The 15666-nt window shown below is 44.5% G+C and overlaps 1 protein-coding gene across 1 annotated transcript in view; it reads right to left on the reverse strand.

Moving 5' to 3' along the window:
- DNAH8 (dynein axonemal heavy chain 8) overlaps positions 1-15666 on the reverse strand; it is a 622089-nt gene that overhangs the window by 18873 nt on the left and 587550 nt on the right. The window contains exons 88-94 of the mRNA XM_040430275.1: positions 15002-15118; positions 13627-13728; positions 10086-10246; positions 9466-9626; positions 7401-7408; positions 6364-6504; positions 1322-1511 (exon numbers count right to left, since the gene is read on the reverse strand). Coding sequence (XP_040286209.1) covers positions 1322-1511; positions 6364-6504; positions 7401-7408; positions 9466-9626; positions 10086-10246; positions 13627-13728; positions 15002-15118 — 880 coding nt within the window. The remainder of the gene's footprint in view (positions 1-1321; positions 1512-6363; positions 6505-7400; positions 7409-9465; positions 9627-10085; positions 10247-13626; positions 13729-15001; positions 15119-15666) is intronic.

Consider the following 15666-nt stretch of genomic DNA (forward strand, 5'->3'; position numbering starts at 1 on the left):
TATGACCACCACCACAGGAGGATATCCAGCATCTGTATGACCGCCACCACAGAAGGATATCCAGCATCTGTATGACCGCTACCATGGTAGAATATCCAGTATCTGTATGACTGCCACCACAGGAGCATATCCAGCATCTGTATGACTACTAACACAGGAGGATATCCAGCATCTGTATGACCACCACCACAGGAGAATATCCAGCATCTGTATGACTGCCACCAAAGGAAGATATCCAGCATCTGCATGACCGCCACCACAGAAGGATATCCAGCATATGTATAACAGCTACCATGGGAGGATTTCCAGCATCTGTATGACCACTAATACAGGAGGATATCAAGCATCTGTATGACCACCACCACAGAAGGATATCCAGCATCTGTATGACCACTAACACGGGAGGATATCCAGCATCTGTATGACCACTAATACAGGAGGATATCCAGCATCTGTATGACCACCACCACAGGAGGATATCCAGCATCTGTATGACCGCCACCACAGGAGGATATCCAGCATCTGCATGACCGCTACCATGGTAGGATATCCAGCATCTGTATGACTGCCACCACAGGAGGATATCCAGCATCTGTATGACCACTACCACAGGAGGATATCCAGCATCTGTATGACCACTACCACAGGAGGATATCCAGTATCTGTATGAGTGGCAGACTGTATGGCAGCAAGAGGAGATGCCATCCAGTATTAGTGTGACTGCCTGCAAATGTACCCTGCTGTAGAACTATATATACAGTGTGTGTTATGTATGTACACACACTAATATATGTATATTAAGCTGAGCTGCCACTTACCACCATGATATAAAGTTGCTTTATAATTGTTTTTGCATATGATGAATTCAGCTCTTCTACAACTACATGTGTTGCAGAATATCTGATAAACCAGCACTCGTGTTGGATGAAACCAATTTCACTCTGCTGTATGAATGTTTTTTCCCCTTTAGCATTGAAAGCTTCACTGGTCACTGTGGAGAGAGGCCACACAAAGTCCCCATCCGGACGGTAATTTATGAGCAGCGCTGTGTGGAGATGTCGCTGCTGAGAACATCATTGATGTGCTAATGAATGTTTGTGGCCATAAAACAGCAATGTGTGAATGAATGTTCGGAGGCTGCCGTGATAATTGCTGCTGGAGAGATTGTGTTCTGTAAGTTAAGGTAAAGGAGACGGGCGCAGTGAATGGCTGACAGCGCTTCTGGGGCGAGACAGCGCCTTAAATGAGGATGTAGAGTAACTCCTGACTGGTTTAATTGCTGACTGAGTGTGGACCCTCTGCATGTTGTACGAGTACAAACCCTTTGGATTGAAAAACCCAGTCATCCAAAAGACGTTCGGTCTTCCCTCATAAATCCACGAAGTGAACTGACGGCTCCTCTCCAGCAGCTCAGTGAACCAGAATCCAAGCGTAGCAGAAGCCCACGACGCCTTCCTCCAGACATTGGGAACACGAGTACTGTACACGTCGTCTAAGACATCTCTAAGGCTCTGGAGGAACAATAAAAGACATATGGCCAAGTTAAAAAGTTTTATATTTTGGTCACTATTTCATAATTTTTTTTCACAAGTTCCTCGGAAAGCTGGGTGACCATCAATATGGCAGCTGTTACAGCATTCATTAGGGGCGTCATCAGGGCCGGATTAACGTAGGGGCTGATGGAGCTGCAGCTCCAGGCCCCTACCATAAAAAAAGCCCATCTGCCAGCCAAAAGGCCGTCGGGAGCGGCCCGCGCTAAAAGTCCTCTGTTGTACACAGCGCAGCGTGCAGGAGGGATAACCGCGGTCGCACTGAGGTCATATCCGGCGGGCCGCGGCATTACAGGAACAGCACCAGCTGCTCTGACGTCCTGCCGCCGGATATATGTCACAGGATATCCGGTGGCAGGACGTCAGAGCAGCTGGTGCTGTTCCTGTAATGCCGGCCCGCCGGATATGACCTCAGTGCGCCCGCGGTTATCCCTCCTGCACGCTGCGCTGTGTACAACCTGCTCAGCAGTTTCGACCAGCACATGGCCCACAGCGCTCAGCCACACCAGCCCGCGAGATAGCAGGAGCTTCTGGAGCAGGTATCAGATAAACTCATCCAGTTGGAAGGGAGGGCAATCATAGTGCTGTTATGATTTATGGACACAGCTCTCAGCATGCTTAGCCAGCCTTCTATCTGTCTGTTTCTGAGCCTGTGGACTGTGACTCTCAAGAAGCTCAGCCAGATAGAAGGCTGGCTAAGCATGCTGAGAGCTGTGTCCATAAATCATAACAGCACTATGAAAATTACTGACTGGCTAAGCATGCTGAGAGCTCAGTCTAAATAACATAACACATTAAAGAAATTACTGTTTCTAGCTGCTAGTCCACAGCTAGTCCACAGCTAGTCCACAGTCCACAGCAGCTAGAAACAGTAATTTCTTTAAAGGGATTCTGTCACCAGGTTTGACCCCTGTCAGCTAAAAATATGCTGATGTTCAGGGCGTCTTCACGATTCCTAATGTGGGCTTATAAATGTCATCTGTGGGCTTATTTAGCTAAAAAACAGCTATTACTAACCTGTCAGTCAAACAAATAAGGTGCCCAAGGGGATGTTAATGGATGCAAGGTGCCAGCCGCACCCGCCGCCGTTCGTGCCCAGTGCCGCCTTTCCGGACTTCTGCGCCGCCTCCTAATCCTCTGTGCCGCCTCTCGCTCTCCCTCCCTCCCCCCTCCTTCTGATGTAAGATCTCGCGTTGCGCACAGGGCTCTGCCTGATGCGCCCGTGCGGACTTCTCCATTTGGCTTCTTACAGCGAAGTGCGCATGCGCCGGCACTTCGCTCAACCCCTGTATGCGCGAGATCTTACAGCAGGAGGAGGGGGGAGGGAGGGAGAGCGAGAGGCGGCACAGAGGATTAGGAGGCGGCGCAGAAGTCTGGAAAGGCGGCGCTGGGCACGAACGGCGGTGGGTGCGGCCGGCACCTTGCATCCATTAACATCCCCTTGGGCACCTTATTTGTTTGACTGAAAGGTTAGTAAAAGCTGTTTTTTAGCTAAATAAGCCCACAGATGACATTTATAAGCCCACATTAGGAATCGTGAAGACGCCCTGAACATCAGCATATTTTTAGCTGACGGGTGAAACCTGGTGACAGAATCCCTTTAATGTGTTGTGTTATTTAGACACAGCTCTCAGTCTTCTATCTGACTGGCTAAGCATGCTGAGTGCCGTGTCCATAAATCAGAACACAGCTCTATGGAAATTACTGTTTCTAGCTGCTGTTGTCCACAGTCCACAGCAGCTAGAAAACAGTAATCTTCATAGTCATATGGTTAAATGATCACTATAGTGTCAGGAAAACAAAGCGGTTTTCCTGACACTATAGTGCCCTGATGGTGCCCCCACCCTCAGGGTCCCCCACCCTCAGGGTCCCCCTCCATGTTGCCAAGATAGACGCCAAATGAAGGGGTAGTTGCAGGAACAAAATACTTTAATGGTATCGATAAAATATATATGTAATTAAGACACTGAGTGCAGTTCCATAAAAAGGCCCAGCAAAATCCTCAGCACCAGGCCCATGATGCTCTTAATCCGGCCCTGGGCGTTATCCAGACTGCAGAAATAGAACGAAAGCCGGTGTTCTAATAAAAATCCTTACTTCGTCAAAATATCTTACCCCTCGTGACTTTGGGGGTGTGCGCCTCAGCGCAAGCGCACTACCACGGCACGGGTAAGGTAAAATTACAGGGAGCGCTGACTCAGACACCGCGCGTGCGCAGTCAGGGTTAAAGGGGTATTCCCATCTTAGACAATGGGGGCATATCGCTAGGATATGCCCCCATTGTCTGATAGGTGCGAGTTTAAACAAGAATATGAAAAATTCGGCATTAAATTTTTCCCAGCAGTACATTGTTTTAAAACTGCACCTATTTTATGGGGTTCACCATGTAGTATGTTGATACCAAACTTATACAGCAATTTTATGCTTGATTATCTTTGTACTTTTGTGTTGCCATATTCCAAGAGCCATTACTTCTTTATTTTTCCTTTGAGGCAACTGTTTGAGGAGGAGTTTTTGCAGGAAGGGCTGTAATTTTTATTGTTACCATTTTGGGATACATATGATTTTTGATCATTTTTATAAAATTTTTGGGAGGTGAGATAAACAAAAAAATAGATATTCTGTCAATGCTACAGGCATCATCGGCACCCTGTAATCATGTTATGGAGGGCCCAATGGGGTAGAGAGGCAGCCTCCTCCCTCTGTAAACCACTGTGATGCTGCAGTCACTATTGATAATGGTATCTTAGGGTTTAAATGACGGAGATCAGAGGTTCCCCACTCCTGATTGCACAGGAACACTTGCTGTGATGGCTTGATCAGCAAGATGAGTATGATCGTCCAAATGCAACAACTGCCCACAGCTCAGGATAAGCGTGCTCGTACTGCATTGAATAGGATTTAAAGCTGAATTATACTAGATACAGTACAGACCAAAAGTTTGGACACACTTTCTCATTCAAAGAGTTTTCTTTATTTTCATGACTATGAAGGCATCAAAACTATGAATTAACACATGTGGAATTATATACATAAACAAGTGTGAAACAACTGAAAATATGTCATATTCTAGGTTCTTCAAAGTAGCCACCTTTTGCTTTGATTACTGCTTTGCACACTCTTGGCATTCTCTTGATGAGCTTCACGAGGTAGTCCCCTGAAATGGTCTTCCAACAGTCTTGAAGGAGTTCCCAGAGATGCTTAGCATTTGTTGGCCCTTTTGCCTTCACTCTGCGGTCCAGCTCACCCCAAACCATCTCGATTGGGTTCAGGTCCGGTGACTGTGGAGGCCAGGTCATCTGGCGCAGCACCCCATCACTCTCCTTCATGGTCAAATAGCCCTTACTTTCAAAGTTTTCCCAATTTTTCGGCTGACTGACTGACCTTCATTTCTTAAAGTAATGATGGCCACTCGTTTTTTCTTTACTTAGCTGCTTTTTTCTTGCCATAATACAAATTCTAACAGTCTATTCAGTAGGACTATCAGCTGTGTATCCACCTGACTTCTCCTCAACGCAACTGATGGTCCCAACCCCATTTATAAGGCAAGAAATCCCACTTATTAAACCTGACAGGGCACACCTGTGAAGTGAAAACCATTTCAGGGGACTACCTCTTGAAGCTCATCAAGAGAATGCCAAGAGTGTGCAAAGCAGTAATCAAAGCGAAAGGTGGCTACTTTGAAGAACCTAGAATTTGACATATTTTCAGTTGTTTCACACTTGTTTGTTATGTATATAAATCCACATGTGTTAATTCATAGTTTTGATGCCTTCAGTGTGAATCTACAATTTTCATAGTCATGAAAATAAAGAAAAAACTTTGAATGAGAAGGTGTGTCCAAACTTTTGGTCTGTACTGTATGTATGTGCACATGTAGAAATAAAATATTTACTAGCCACCTCCCTAAAACAACCCCTAACTGCCGACCACCTCCCTAAAACAGCCCCTATCTACTGACCACTTCCCTAAAACAGTTTCTATCTACTGACAACCTCCCTAAAACATTCTCAAATAGCCTCCCCTTATGCAGCCCCTATCTACAGTCAGGTCCTTAAATATTGGGACATAGACACAATTCTAACATTTTTGGCTCTATACAACACCACAATGGATTTGAAATGAAACAGACAAGATGTGCTTTACCTGCAGACTGTCAGCTTTAATTTGAGGGCATTTACATCCAAATCAGGTGAACGGTGTAGGAATTACAACAGTTTGCATATGTGCCTCCCACTTGTTAAGGGACCAAAAGTAATGGGACAATTGTCTTCTCAGCTGTTCCATGGCCAGGTGTGTGTTATCCCCTCATTATCCCAATTACAATGAGCAGATAAAAGGTCCAGAGGTCATTTCCAGTCTGCTATTTGCATCTGGAATCTGTTGCTGTCAACTCTCAAGATGAGATCCAAAGAGCTGTCACTATCAGTGAAACAAGCCATCAGTCTGCAGTTATAGCACATCTTGTTCGTTTCATTTCAAATCCATTGTGGTGGTGTATAGAGCCAAAAATGTTAGAATTGTGTCCATGTCCCAATATTTATGGACCTGGCTAAAACAGCCTCCATCTGCTAACCACCACCCTAAGACATTCAATCTACTAACTACCTACATAAAACAGACTATCTACTGACTACCTATCTAAAACAGCCCCTATCTACTGACCACTTCCCTAAAATTGCCAGCAGAGATCAGAGACCTCACCCTGACCATATCCCGGGGTAAATCCCTGACTAGCACTTTCCATTTGGATCACTATCATACTGCTTTATCCTCCATCACATTCCTCGGCAGGACTTACAATGTGTCTCACCTCGCTCATAATAATGGTTCCGTCTATGGCTAGCTTCAGGTCACTCAGGCTGCTCCTTACTATCGAGATGACCTTTTGCATGCGATGTATTTCTTGATGAAGAAATATGTTCATTGGGCTGAGCGCTTCAGTCTTCTCCAGCTGTGCTTTCACCATAATGGAGCAATAATATAGAAAATTTCATTTTTGTGGTTTTGGTATTGTACATACAAACCTGACTTTACATCTGCAAATATGGTTTCTGCATATGACCTTTCTCTAAAGATCATATTTTGCTAGCAACCAATAGAATATTTGTAGAGTGTTCATGCTGCAAAGGTTATAAAGCTGAACCTGTATGACTGTGTATGTGTATTCTGATCACATTACATTATATGTCTCGTTATTGCAGGTGGCAAGAGACAGATAATGGAAGCAAACGGCTGCACGTTCCTTTCTCACTTTTATAAATGTTTCCGCCAACGCAAAGCAGAAAAATTCTATTGTGCCTAAAGGAAAATACAGCCCTCACTTCTCTTCTCCGACATTGGGGTCCTTGGTGTAAATTCAGTGAAGGGGCAGCATCTGTACGGAGACTGCATGTGTTACCCAGTACTCTGGTTTACCCCTACACCCCAAAACAGCACGGAAAGTGTTAAGAGGCTGCTCACGAGTTCACAGACACCATGAATGATGACTGGACCAGCTCCAAACTCCTACATTTATAATTGACCACTTCTATGCTGATGACACTACAACATGGTGAAAACTGGGGTCTGCCCTGTCTTTCAAACTGCACATCCAAGCCCTTACGACCTCCTGCTTGCCTCTAACGTTTTACATATCTGCTCTACAAGATAATTAAAACATTTGTCCTGAGATGCTGTAAAATAAAAAAAATCACACGCTCAACTTTTCCTCTGATCCCATTTTCTGTGCCAACAGTCTGATCCTTCTCTCGCTGTTTACAGACTGCTGCAGTATGCGCAGGTATACAGCATGAGACCACCAAGAAGAGTGCTCTGTGGGTCTACGGGAGGTCTCAGGTCGCCCTCTACTCTGCTCCCTGGTTAATCCACCTCTCCCCTTCACTGGCTTCCTGCCCTGCAAATTCACTTCAGAATACTAACAGTAAACTACAAGAGCATCCAACATCTGTCGGCTCCTTACATGTCTGACCTGATCTCCCAATACATCCCCACACATAATCTCTGATCCTCACAGGGTCTCCTTTGCTCTCTTCTTGTCTGCTCCTCACACAATAGTCTACATGTCTCACATGCAAGCCCCACACTCTCGAACTTGCTACCCCAAAACGTCAGACTGTCCCCTAAAGTCCAAACCTTCAAAAGCAACCTGAAAACCCACCTTGTTAGGAAAGCTACAACCTACAATAGGCGTGCTGCCACTACTCTGCCACATGAGCAGCCTCTACCCTCACCAACTGACTCCCTTTTACACAGAGAGCCCTTTTGTATTACATTATGTATGTTAACCTTTTCATATGTACAGCGTAATGTACAGTTGTGTTCAAAAAAATAGCAGTGTGTTTAAAAAAGTGAATAAAGCTCAAAATCCTTCTAATAACTTTTTTTTTCCATCCACACAGATGCATTGGGAACACTACACATTCTATTCCAAATCAAAACATGAAGAAAAATATATACAATTTGTGTTGTTCCTCTAAAACAATTGAAGAAAAATGAATATTAGACTGTTCAAAAAAATAGCAGTGTTTGTCTTCTTCTTTACAAACTCAAGCATTCACTATATAAACTGAGAAATGTCTGAAGATTTTGCTTTCCTTTGAATCCCTTCACTAATATCTAGTTGTATACCCGCTGTCTCTGAGACCTGCTGGACGTCTGTGCTGCTCGGAGTCACCACCTTCGGGCCCCTGTGACCAGGTTCTCCAGCCCAGGATGATGGGACCACATTTCACAGTTCTTCTCTATTTCTTGGTTTTGCCTCAGAAACTGCATTTTTGATGTCGCCCCACAAGTTTTCTATTGGATTAAGATCCAGGGATTGGGCCGGCCGCTCCATAACGTCAATCTTGTTGGTCTGGAGCCAAGATGCTGCCCGTTTACTGGTGTGTTTGGGGTCGTTGTCTTGTTGGAACACCTATTTCAAGGGCATTTCCTCTTCAGCATAAGGCAGCATGACCTCTTCAAGTATTCTGATGGATTCACACTGATCCATGATCCCTGGTCTGCGATAAATAGGCCCAACACTGCAGTATGAGACACATCCCCATATCATGATGCTTGTCCACCATGCTTCACTGTCTTCACAGTCTACTGGGGCTTGAATTTAATGTTTGGGGGTCGTCTGACAAACTGTCTCCGGCCACTAGACCCAAAAAGACCAATCAGTCCACAAAATGTCTCTTTAGGCCGTCAATGGGCTCTTTAGCAGATTGTAAGCTCTTCAGCACATGTATTTTTTCAACAGTGGGACTTTGCGGGGGCTTCTTGCAGATCGCTCGGCTTCACATCGGCGTCTTCTCATTGTAACAGGACTCACAGGGAACTTTACACCTTCTTTGATCTTCCCGGAGCTGATTGTTGGCCGAGTCCTTGCCATTTTGGCTTTTCTTCTATCCATTCGAATGGCAGTTTTTCGCTTTCTTCCACGTCTTTCAGGTTTTGGTCTCCATTTTAAAGCATTTGCGATCATTTTAGCTGAGCAGCCGATCATTTTCTGCACTTCTTTATATATTTTCCCCTCTCCAATCAACTTTTTAATCAAGGTACGCTGTTCTTCTGAACAATGTCTGAAACGACCCATGTTCCTCAGAATTTCAGAGAGAAATGCACTGTAACCCGCAGGTACAACATTTACTGCCTTCCTTCCTTAAATAAGGGCAATAATTGACACCTGTTTCTCAAAGAATGAATGACCTCACTCATTGAACTCCACACTGCTATTATTTTGAACATGACCCTTTCAATAAGTGATTGAAATACAGAGAATCAGCAGCATGCATGTCATGACTGTTGGGTCTGTTGGATTTCTATTACTCTACTACACCTGCTAGTCAATTATTATAATAGTTTGATCCCTACAATAAGTAGAAATAAAATGTTTGCACTTTTGTGGAGAACGAGGGATAGCAGTAACTCGCCTCATGAGGACCATAATCCGGTGGCAGCTTCTCCAACATTTCTTCAGCTATCCGATAGACAATGGCTTCTCGACTCTCCCCCACTCCCCTGCGGCTTTCCTGGGGCTGGATCTTGGCTATGGCTTCCAGGATGCTGGCAGCTGCATTACTCTGATATCTGTGATACATGAGCAGTAGAGGGATGTGGAACAACGGCATATATCTGATTATATCATTTCTCCTGACGTGTGTTTTAGTAATTACTTGCTCTCCACGTGAAATTACGATTCTAGAGTATCTTTTCATATAACTTTATATTGCAATGGTCCTACATTATTCCTGATAGAAGTTTATGATTGAATTGCCAGCTGGGTTTTACAGTTGGGATGTGTCCCTGCACAGTCTGCCACTGGGAGCACTGACTGGAAAGCGTCAGACTGTGCAGGGACATCGCTGTACCAGCTGGCTGGAAAGTCAATAATAAACTTATAATAGAAATAGCAGAGAAACATCACAACATAGAGACATATAAATAGATGCTCCAGAATTGCTATTACATAAGGACTACAATTATTTACCAAAACAGACATGTCAGAAGAGGGGAGAGGTCCTCTTTAATACAACTATAGCTTCTTACGTGATATCAGCATTAGGGTGCAAACCAAACACTTGTGGGGAGTCAACCGCTGGCAGAGACTGGATGTGATTCAGATACTGGTCCACGGTCTTACACCGAGGGATCTCATATCCGGTATAGAAACCGTAGGTTGGATCAAATATCTTCTCATCGAGCCAGACCTAGAACACAGTAAAATATGACATACAGTAAATGTCTCTATCAATGTCCGGATATAACAGTAAATGTCTCTATCAATGTCCGGATATAACAGTAAATGTCTCTATCATCGTCCGGATATAACAGTAAATGTCTCTATCAATGTCCGGATATAACAGTAAATGTCTCTATCAATGTCCAGATATAACAGTAAATGTCTCTATCAATGTCCAGATATAACAGTAAATGTCTCTATCAATGTCCGGATATAACAGTAAATGTCTCTATCAATGTCCGGATATAACAGTAAATGTCTCCATCAATGTCCGGATATAACAGTAAATGTCTCTATCAATGTCCGGATATAACAGTAAATGTCTCTATCAATGTCCAGATATAACAGTAAATGTCTCTATCAATGTCCGGATATAACAGTAAATGAGACACATTTATTAAGACCTGTGTTTTAGACATCAGTCTTAATCAGCCCTATACCTGGCAGTGGATCGGCCAGAGTTATGAAGAGGCGCTGGCAGATCCACCACCGCATCTAAATGTAAGACAGCTTCTGTGCCGTCTTACATTTAGACCATTTTTTAAGCCTAAAACAACCGTAGAAAATGGTAAATGAGACGAGTCTTCAGCCCCTTTACTCGGGACATAAGTCTTCAGCCCCTTTTCTCAGGACATAAGTCTTCATCCCCTTTACTCAGATCTTAGGGTTGTATTAAGACAGGCTTACACTGCATGATATTGCAGCCGATTGTTAGGGAGAAAGCGTTCCTCCTCGACAGTCGGCTGCTCGTTAAGAAGAGAAGAAGTTCTACATTTACATTCAGTGATCTCCTCCACAGTATAAGGCCCAGGGGTCCATATTGCTATCGCTCGTCCTCATACAGCTGCAGTGTTTCTGGGTGGCAGCTCACTGTTTGCACCGCACAATCTGCTGCCCGGAAATGATAATTTAAGAGCCTTTGTGAACAACAGGATCACCCGATGAACGAGCATTTTTCTTGGCCATCGGGTGATCCGCAGAACATAGACGGGCAGATTGTCAGGAACGAGCGTTCCCAATAATCTGCCCAATATTTGTGCAGTGTAAATCCACCTATGGACCTGGAGTCATTAGCGATGAGCTGCCTGTGTAACAGATGCAGCCGAACGTGCTCTTTCATCGGGCAATAGCAATTTTTAAGCAAGTTAAAAAAAATTGTTTGCCGGCGGCAGACTATGCTGTCTAATCACAGTCTGCTGCTGGCAAATCACGATTCAGTATGGGGGCGAATGACTGTGGAGGAGATCGCTGTATGTAATAGCAGCAGTCTCCTCCACTAACAAGCGCTTCCTTCCCGACAATTGTCAGCCGCTTTTGCTGCTCTGATACCAGCCTTAGTTGAAGCCCCTTTGGCAGCAATTGCAGCCTCCAGTTTTCTTGATGATGCCACAAGGTTTGCAGATCCTCTCGAGCTCAGTTGGATGGGGATGTTGGTGGACGGCCATTTTCAGGTCTCTCCAGAGATGTTCCATTGGGTTCAGGGCTCTGGCTGGGCCCCTCAAGGACATTTACAGAGTTGTCCCTAAGCCGCTTCTGTGTTGTCTTGGCCGTGTGCTTAGGGTCACTGTCTTGTTGGAAGGTCAACCTTCTGACCAGTCTGAGGTCCAGAGCTCTGGATCAGGTTTTTATTATGAATATCTCTGTACTTTGCTCCATTCAGCTTTCCCTCCACCTTGACCAGTCTCACTGTCTCCCAGCATAATGCTGCCACCACCATGCTTCACTGTAGGGATGGTATTGGGCAGGAGATGAGCGGCGCCTGGTCTCCTCCAGATGTGATGCTGCCACCACCATGCTTCACTGTAGGGATGGTATTGGGCAGGTGAAGAGCAGCGCCTGGTCTCCTCCAGACATGATGCTGCCACCACCATGCTTCACTGTAGGGATAGTATTGGGCAGGTGATGAGTGGCACATTGGTTTCCTCCAGACATGATGCTGCCACCACTATGCTTCACTGTAGGGATGGTATTGGGCAGGAGATGAGCGGCAGCTGGTTTCCTACAGACATGATGCTGCCACCACCATACTTCACTGTAGGGATTGTATTAGGAGGTTATGAGCTCCTGGTTTCCTCCCGACATGATGCTGCCACCACCATGCTTCACTGTAGTTATAGTATTGGGAAGGTGATGAGCGGTACCTGGTTTCCTCCAGACATGATGCTGCCACCACCATGCTTCACTGTAGGGATGGTATTAGGAGGTTATGAGCTCCTGGTTTCCTCCAGACATGATGCTGCCACCATCACGCTTCACTGTAGGGATAGTATTGGGCAGGTGATGAGCGGTACCTGGTTTCCTCCAGACATGATGCTGCCACCACCATGCTTCACTGTAGCGATGGCATTGGAAGGTTATGAGCTCCTGGTTTTCTCCAGACACAACACTTTTAATTGAGGCCGGAAAGTTCCATCTTGGTTTCATCAGAGCAGAGAATCTTGTTTCTCACAGTCTGAGGTTCTTTATGTGATTTTCTACAAACTCCAGGCAGCTTTCATGTGTCTGTTACTGAGGAGAGACTTGTTTCTGGCGCTCGGCCCTAAACCCAGATTAGTGGAGGCTGCAGTGATGATTGACCTTACGGAAGTTTCTCCCATCTTCACACAGGATCTCTAGATCTCGGCCAGAGTGACCATTGGGTTCTTGGTCACCTCTCTTACCAAGGCCTTTCTCCAACGATTACTTAGTTTGGAGGGCGGCAGCTCTAGGAAGAGTCCTGGTTCTTCTTCCATGTAAGAATTATGGAGGCCTCTGTGCTCTTGGGAACTCTCAGTGCAGCAGAAATGTTTTTGTCCTCTTCTCCAGATCTGAGCCTCCACACAATCCTGTCTCTGAGCTCTACAGGCAGTTCTCTCCTCCTCATGTCTTGGTGTTTGCTCTGATGCATTGTCAGCTGTGAGATCTTATATAGACAGGGCTGTGTCAAATAAATAATCTTCAATCCACTGAATTTACAACAGGTGACTCCAATCAAAGTGTAGGAACATCTCAGAGATGATCCAAAGAGATAGGAGGAGCCAGAGCTAAATGTCAAGTGTCACAGCAAAGGGTCTGAATACTTATGTCCAGGTGAAAAGTGCCGAATACTTATGTCAAGGCAAAATTTTCATTTTTAGTAAACTTACAAAGATTTATAAAATTCTGTTTTCAATTTCTCATCATGGTGTATTAAGTGCAAAATGATGGGGGAAACTGGAATTTCTTTTTATTTTAGCAACATAACAAATATCTATCTAATTATGTTTCTATCCCATATCTTTCTATCTCCTATCTATCTATCTATCTCATTTTTATCTGTCTATCTATCTATCGATCCCTCCATCACAGGCTAATATAATATCTACATACCTTTGCAAAGCAGTTGAGGAGACGTTTATCATATTCGTCGGTGATGTGGCCTCCATATAGCACTTCTCCAATCATGTATCTGACACTGCCGCATGATACACCCTACAAATGTGAAGTGTGAAATGCTTCAGACAGATGACTAGAGAAGGATGCAGAGAGACTGATTTGGCTGCTGATGGGACATACACAGGCTAATGTAACGCCCTGCATTGCCTGTACTGGAAGAGCAGAGTAGTGGAAACAAATATTGGGGAGTTTGAGGCACATCTGGTGCACCGTACACCGTGGAAGAGAGTAGTAACATTCACAGAGTGCCGTCCAGCCACCGCACACTGGCGCTTCAATAAACTCAACACAGGCAAGTGACATCATCAAGATAATCCACGCCCCCTTCCTGATAATCCACACCCCTTTTCCAGTAAGCCACACCCCCTGTTAGCTAGTCACAGTGGATTTTTCTACAACCTGATGCACTTGTTTTTGCAAAAAAACAACAACACAAGAATGCTTCTGTTTTTGCATTTCCGTCAGCTGTAACTTTTCATTTTTATGACCTTACCTTGCTTTTTCACAGGATGAGCAGCAGGTTTCTTAGGCCTGATTCTGGCAGTACCTTAGAGTTTAATATATAACTGTGACAGAATTTTGTGCAATAAGGCTCATCTTAAACCATGTTTTTTTCCAGAGAAGCCACTCCCCTTTCATGTTAAGCCACGCCCCCTCAGAGGATGTGCTGCAGTGGATTATCCTTACTGGTTTACTTGATTCATAAAAATGTCTAAAATAAGATGTACCAAAATTCAGGTACTGCCACAAATAGTAAATGTGGGCCAATGTGTCCACAGTGTGCCTGGGATGTCGCTGATTTGGTGCACATGCTGTAGGACTGTCCAAACATAGCAACATGTTTTCGTTTTTTTTCCCAGCCCATGCCCCGACCAACACAACATTTTTTCAGATGTCGGACAACCTCTACTTCCTTTCGTAATGCGTCTACAGCTTCTGTGTGCCTCTGCAGTAACAGACCCAGTGCATTCATATCTGTCCCCTACATTTTATAATATATTGTGTATTCGGCAGAGGTGGGGACACAATGAAGACTGCAGATTCAGGCCACACAGGGTTTGCTTGTTGTCTGTTACTATGGAGACGCATAGGTTTGCAGAGTAGCTCTAGATACATAACATTAGGAAAATGTTAATAAACACAATTTTCAAAGTTGCTTCTTTTTTCTTTGCACTAAATCAATAAAAAAAAAATGTTGCAAAACTGTACATTCCATCCTCACATAATGGGAGGGTCGTGGGCTTGCATGTTTTTTATCCTGGGATTTTATTTTTACTCATTTTGGAACATGGTACACGGACAAACTTACTTTCCTGATGCCACTTTCATCCAAATGATTCTGCACGAACTCAATGCTTGCCGTGAAGTCTGCAGAGCAGAACTCATATGGAATATTCCAGCCGATAGGACCGTATTTGCGCCTTTCCTGACAAACACAAGCTCAGATTTAGAGGACAGTCACTGAAAACCACAAAACGCCTCAAAATTGCCAAACGGTGTCAGTGACGACAGGTCACACCTGGTGCACACATCTCCCACTGGCATTATCAGACACTGCGTTTCTTCCATTCTTGTACTGTATATGCTGTGTGCATTGTACAGTTGCAAGAAAAAGTATGTGAACCCTTTGGAATGATATGGATTTCTGCACAAATTGGTCATAAAATGTGATCTGATCTTCATCTAAGTCACAACAATAGACAATTACCGTCTGCTTAAACTAATAACACACAAATAATTAAATGTTACCATGTTTTTATAGAACACACCATGTAAACATTCACAGTGCAGGTGGAAAAAGTATGTGAACCCCTAGACTAATGACATCTCCAAGAGCTATTTGGAGTGAGGTGTCAGCCAACTGGAGTCCAATCAATGAGATGAGATTGGAGGTGTTGGTTACAGCTGCCCTGCCCTATAAAAAACACACACCAGTTCTGGGTTTGCTTTTCACAAGAAGCATTGCCTGATGTG

The sequence above is a fragment of the Bufo bufo genome, chromosome 4 (assembly GCF_905171765.1).
Source record: "Bufo bufo chromosome 4, aBufBuf1.1, whole genome shotgun sequence".
Taxonomy (NCBI): Eukaryota; Metazoa; Chordata; class Amphibia; order Anura; family Bufonidae; genus Bufo; species Bufo bufo.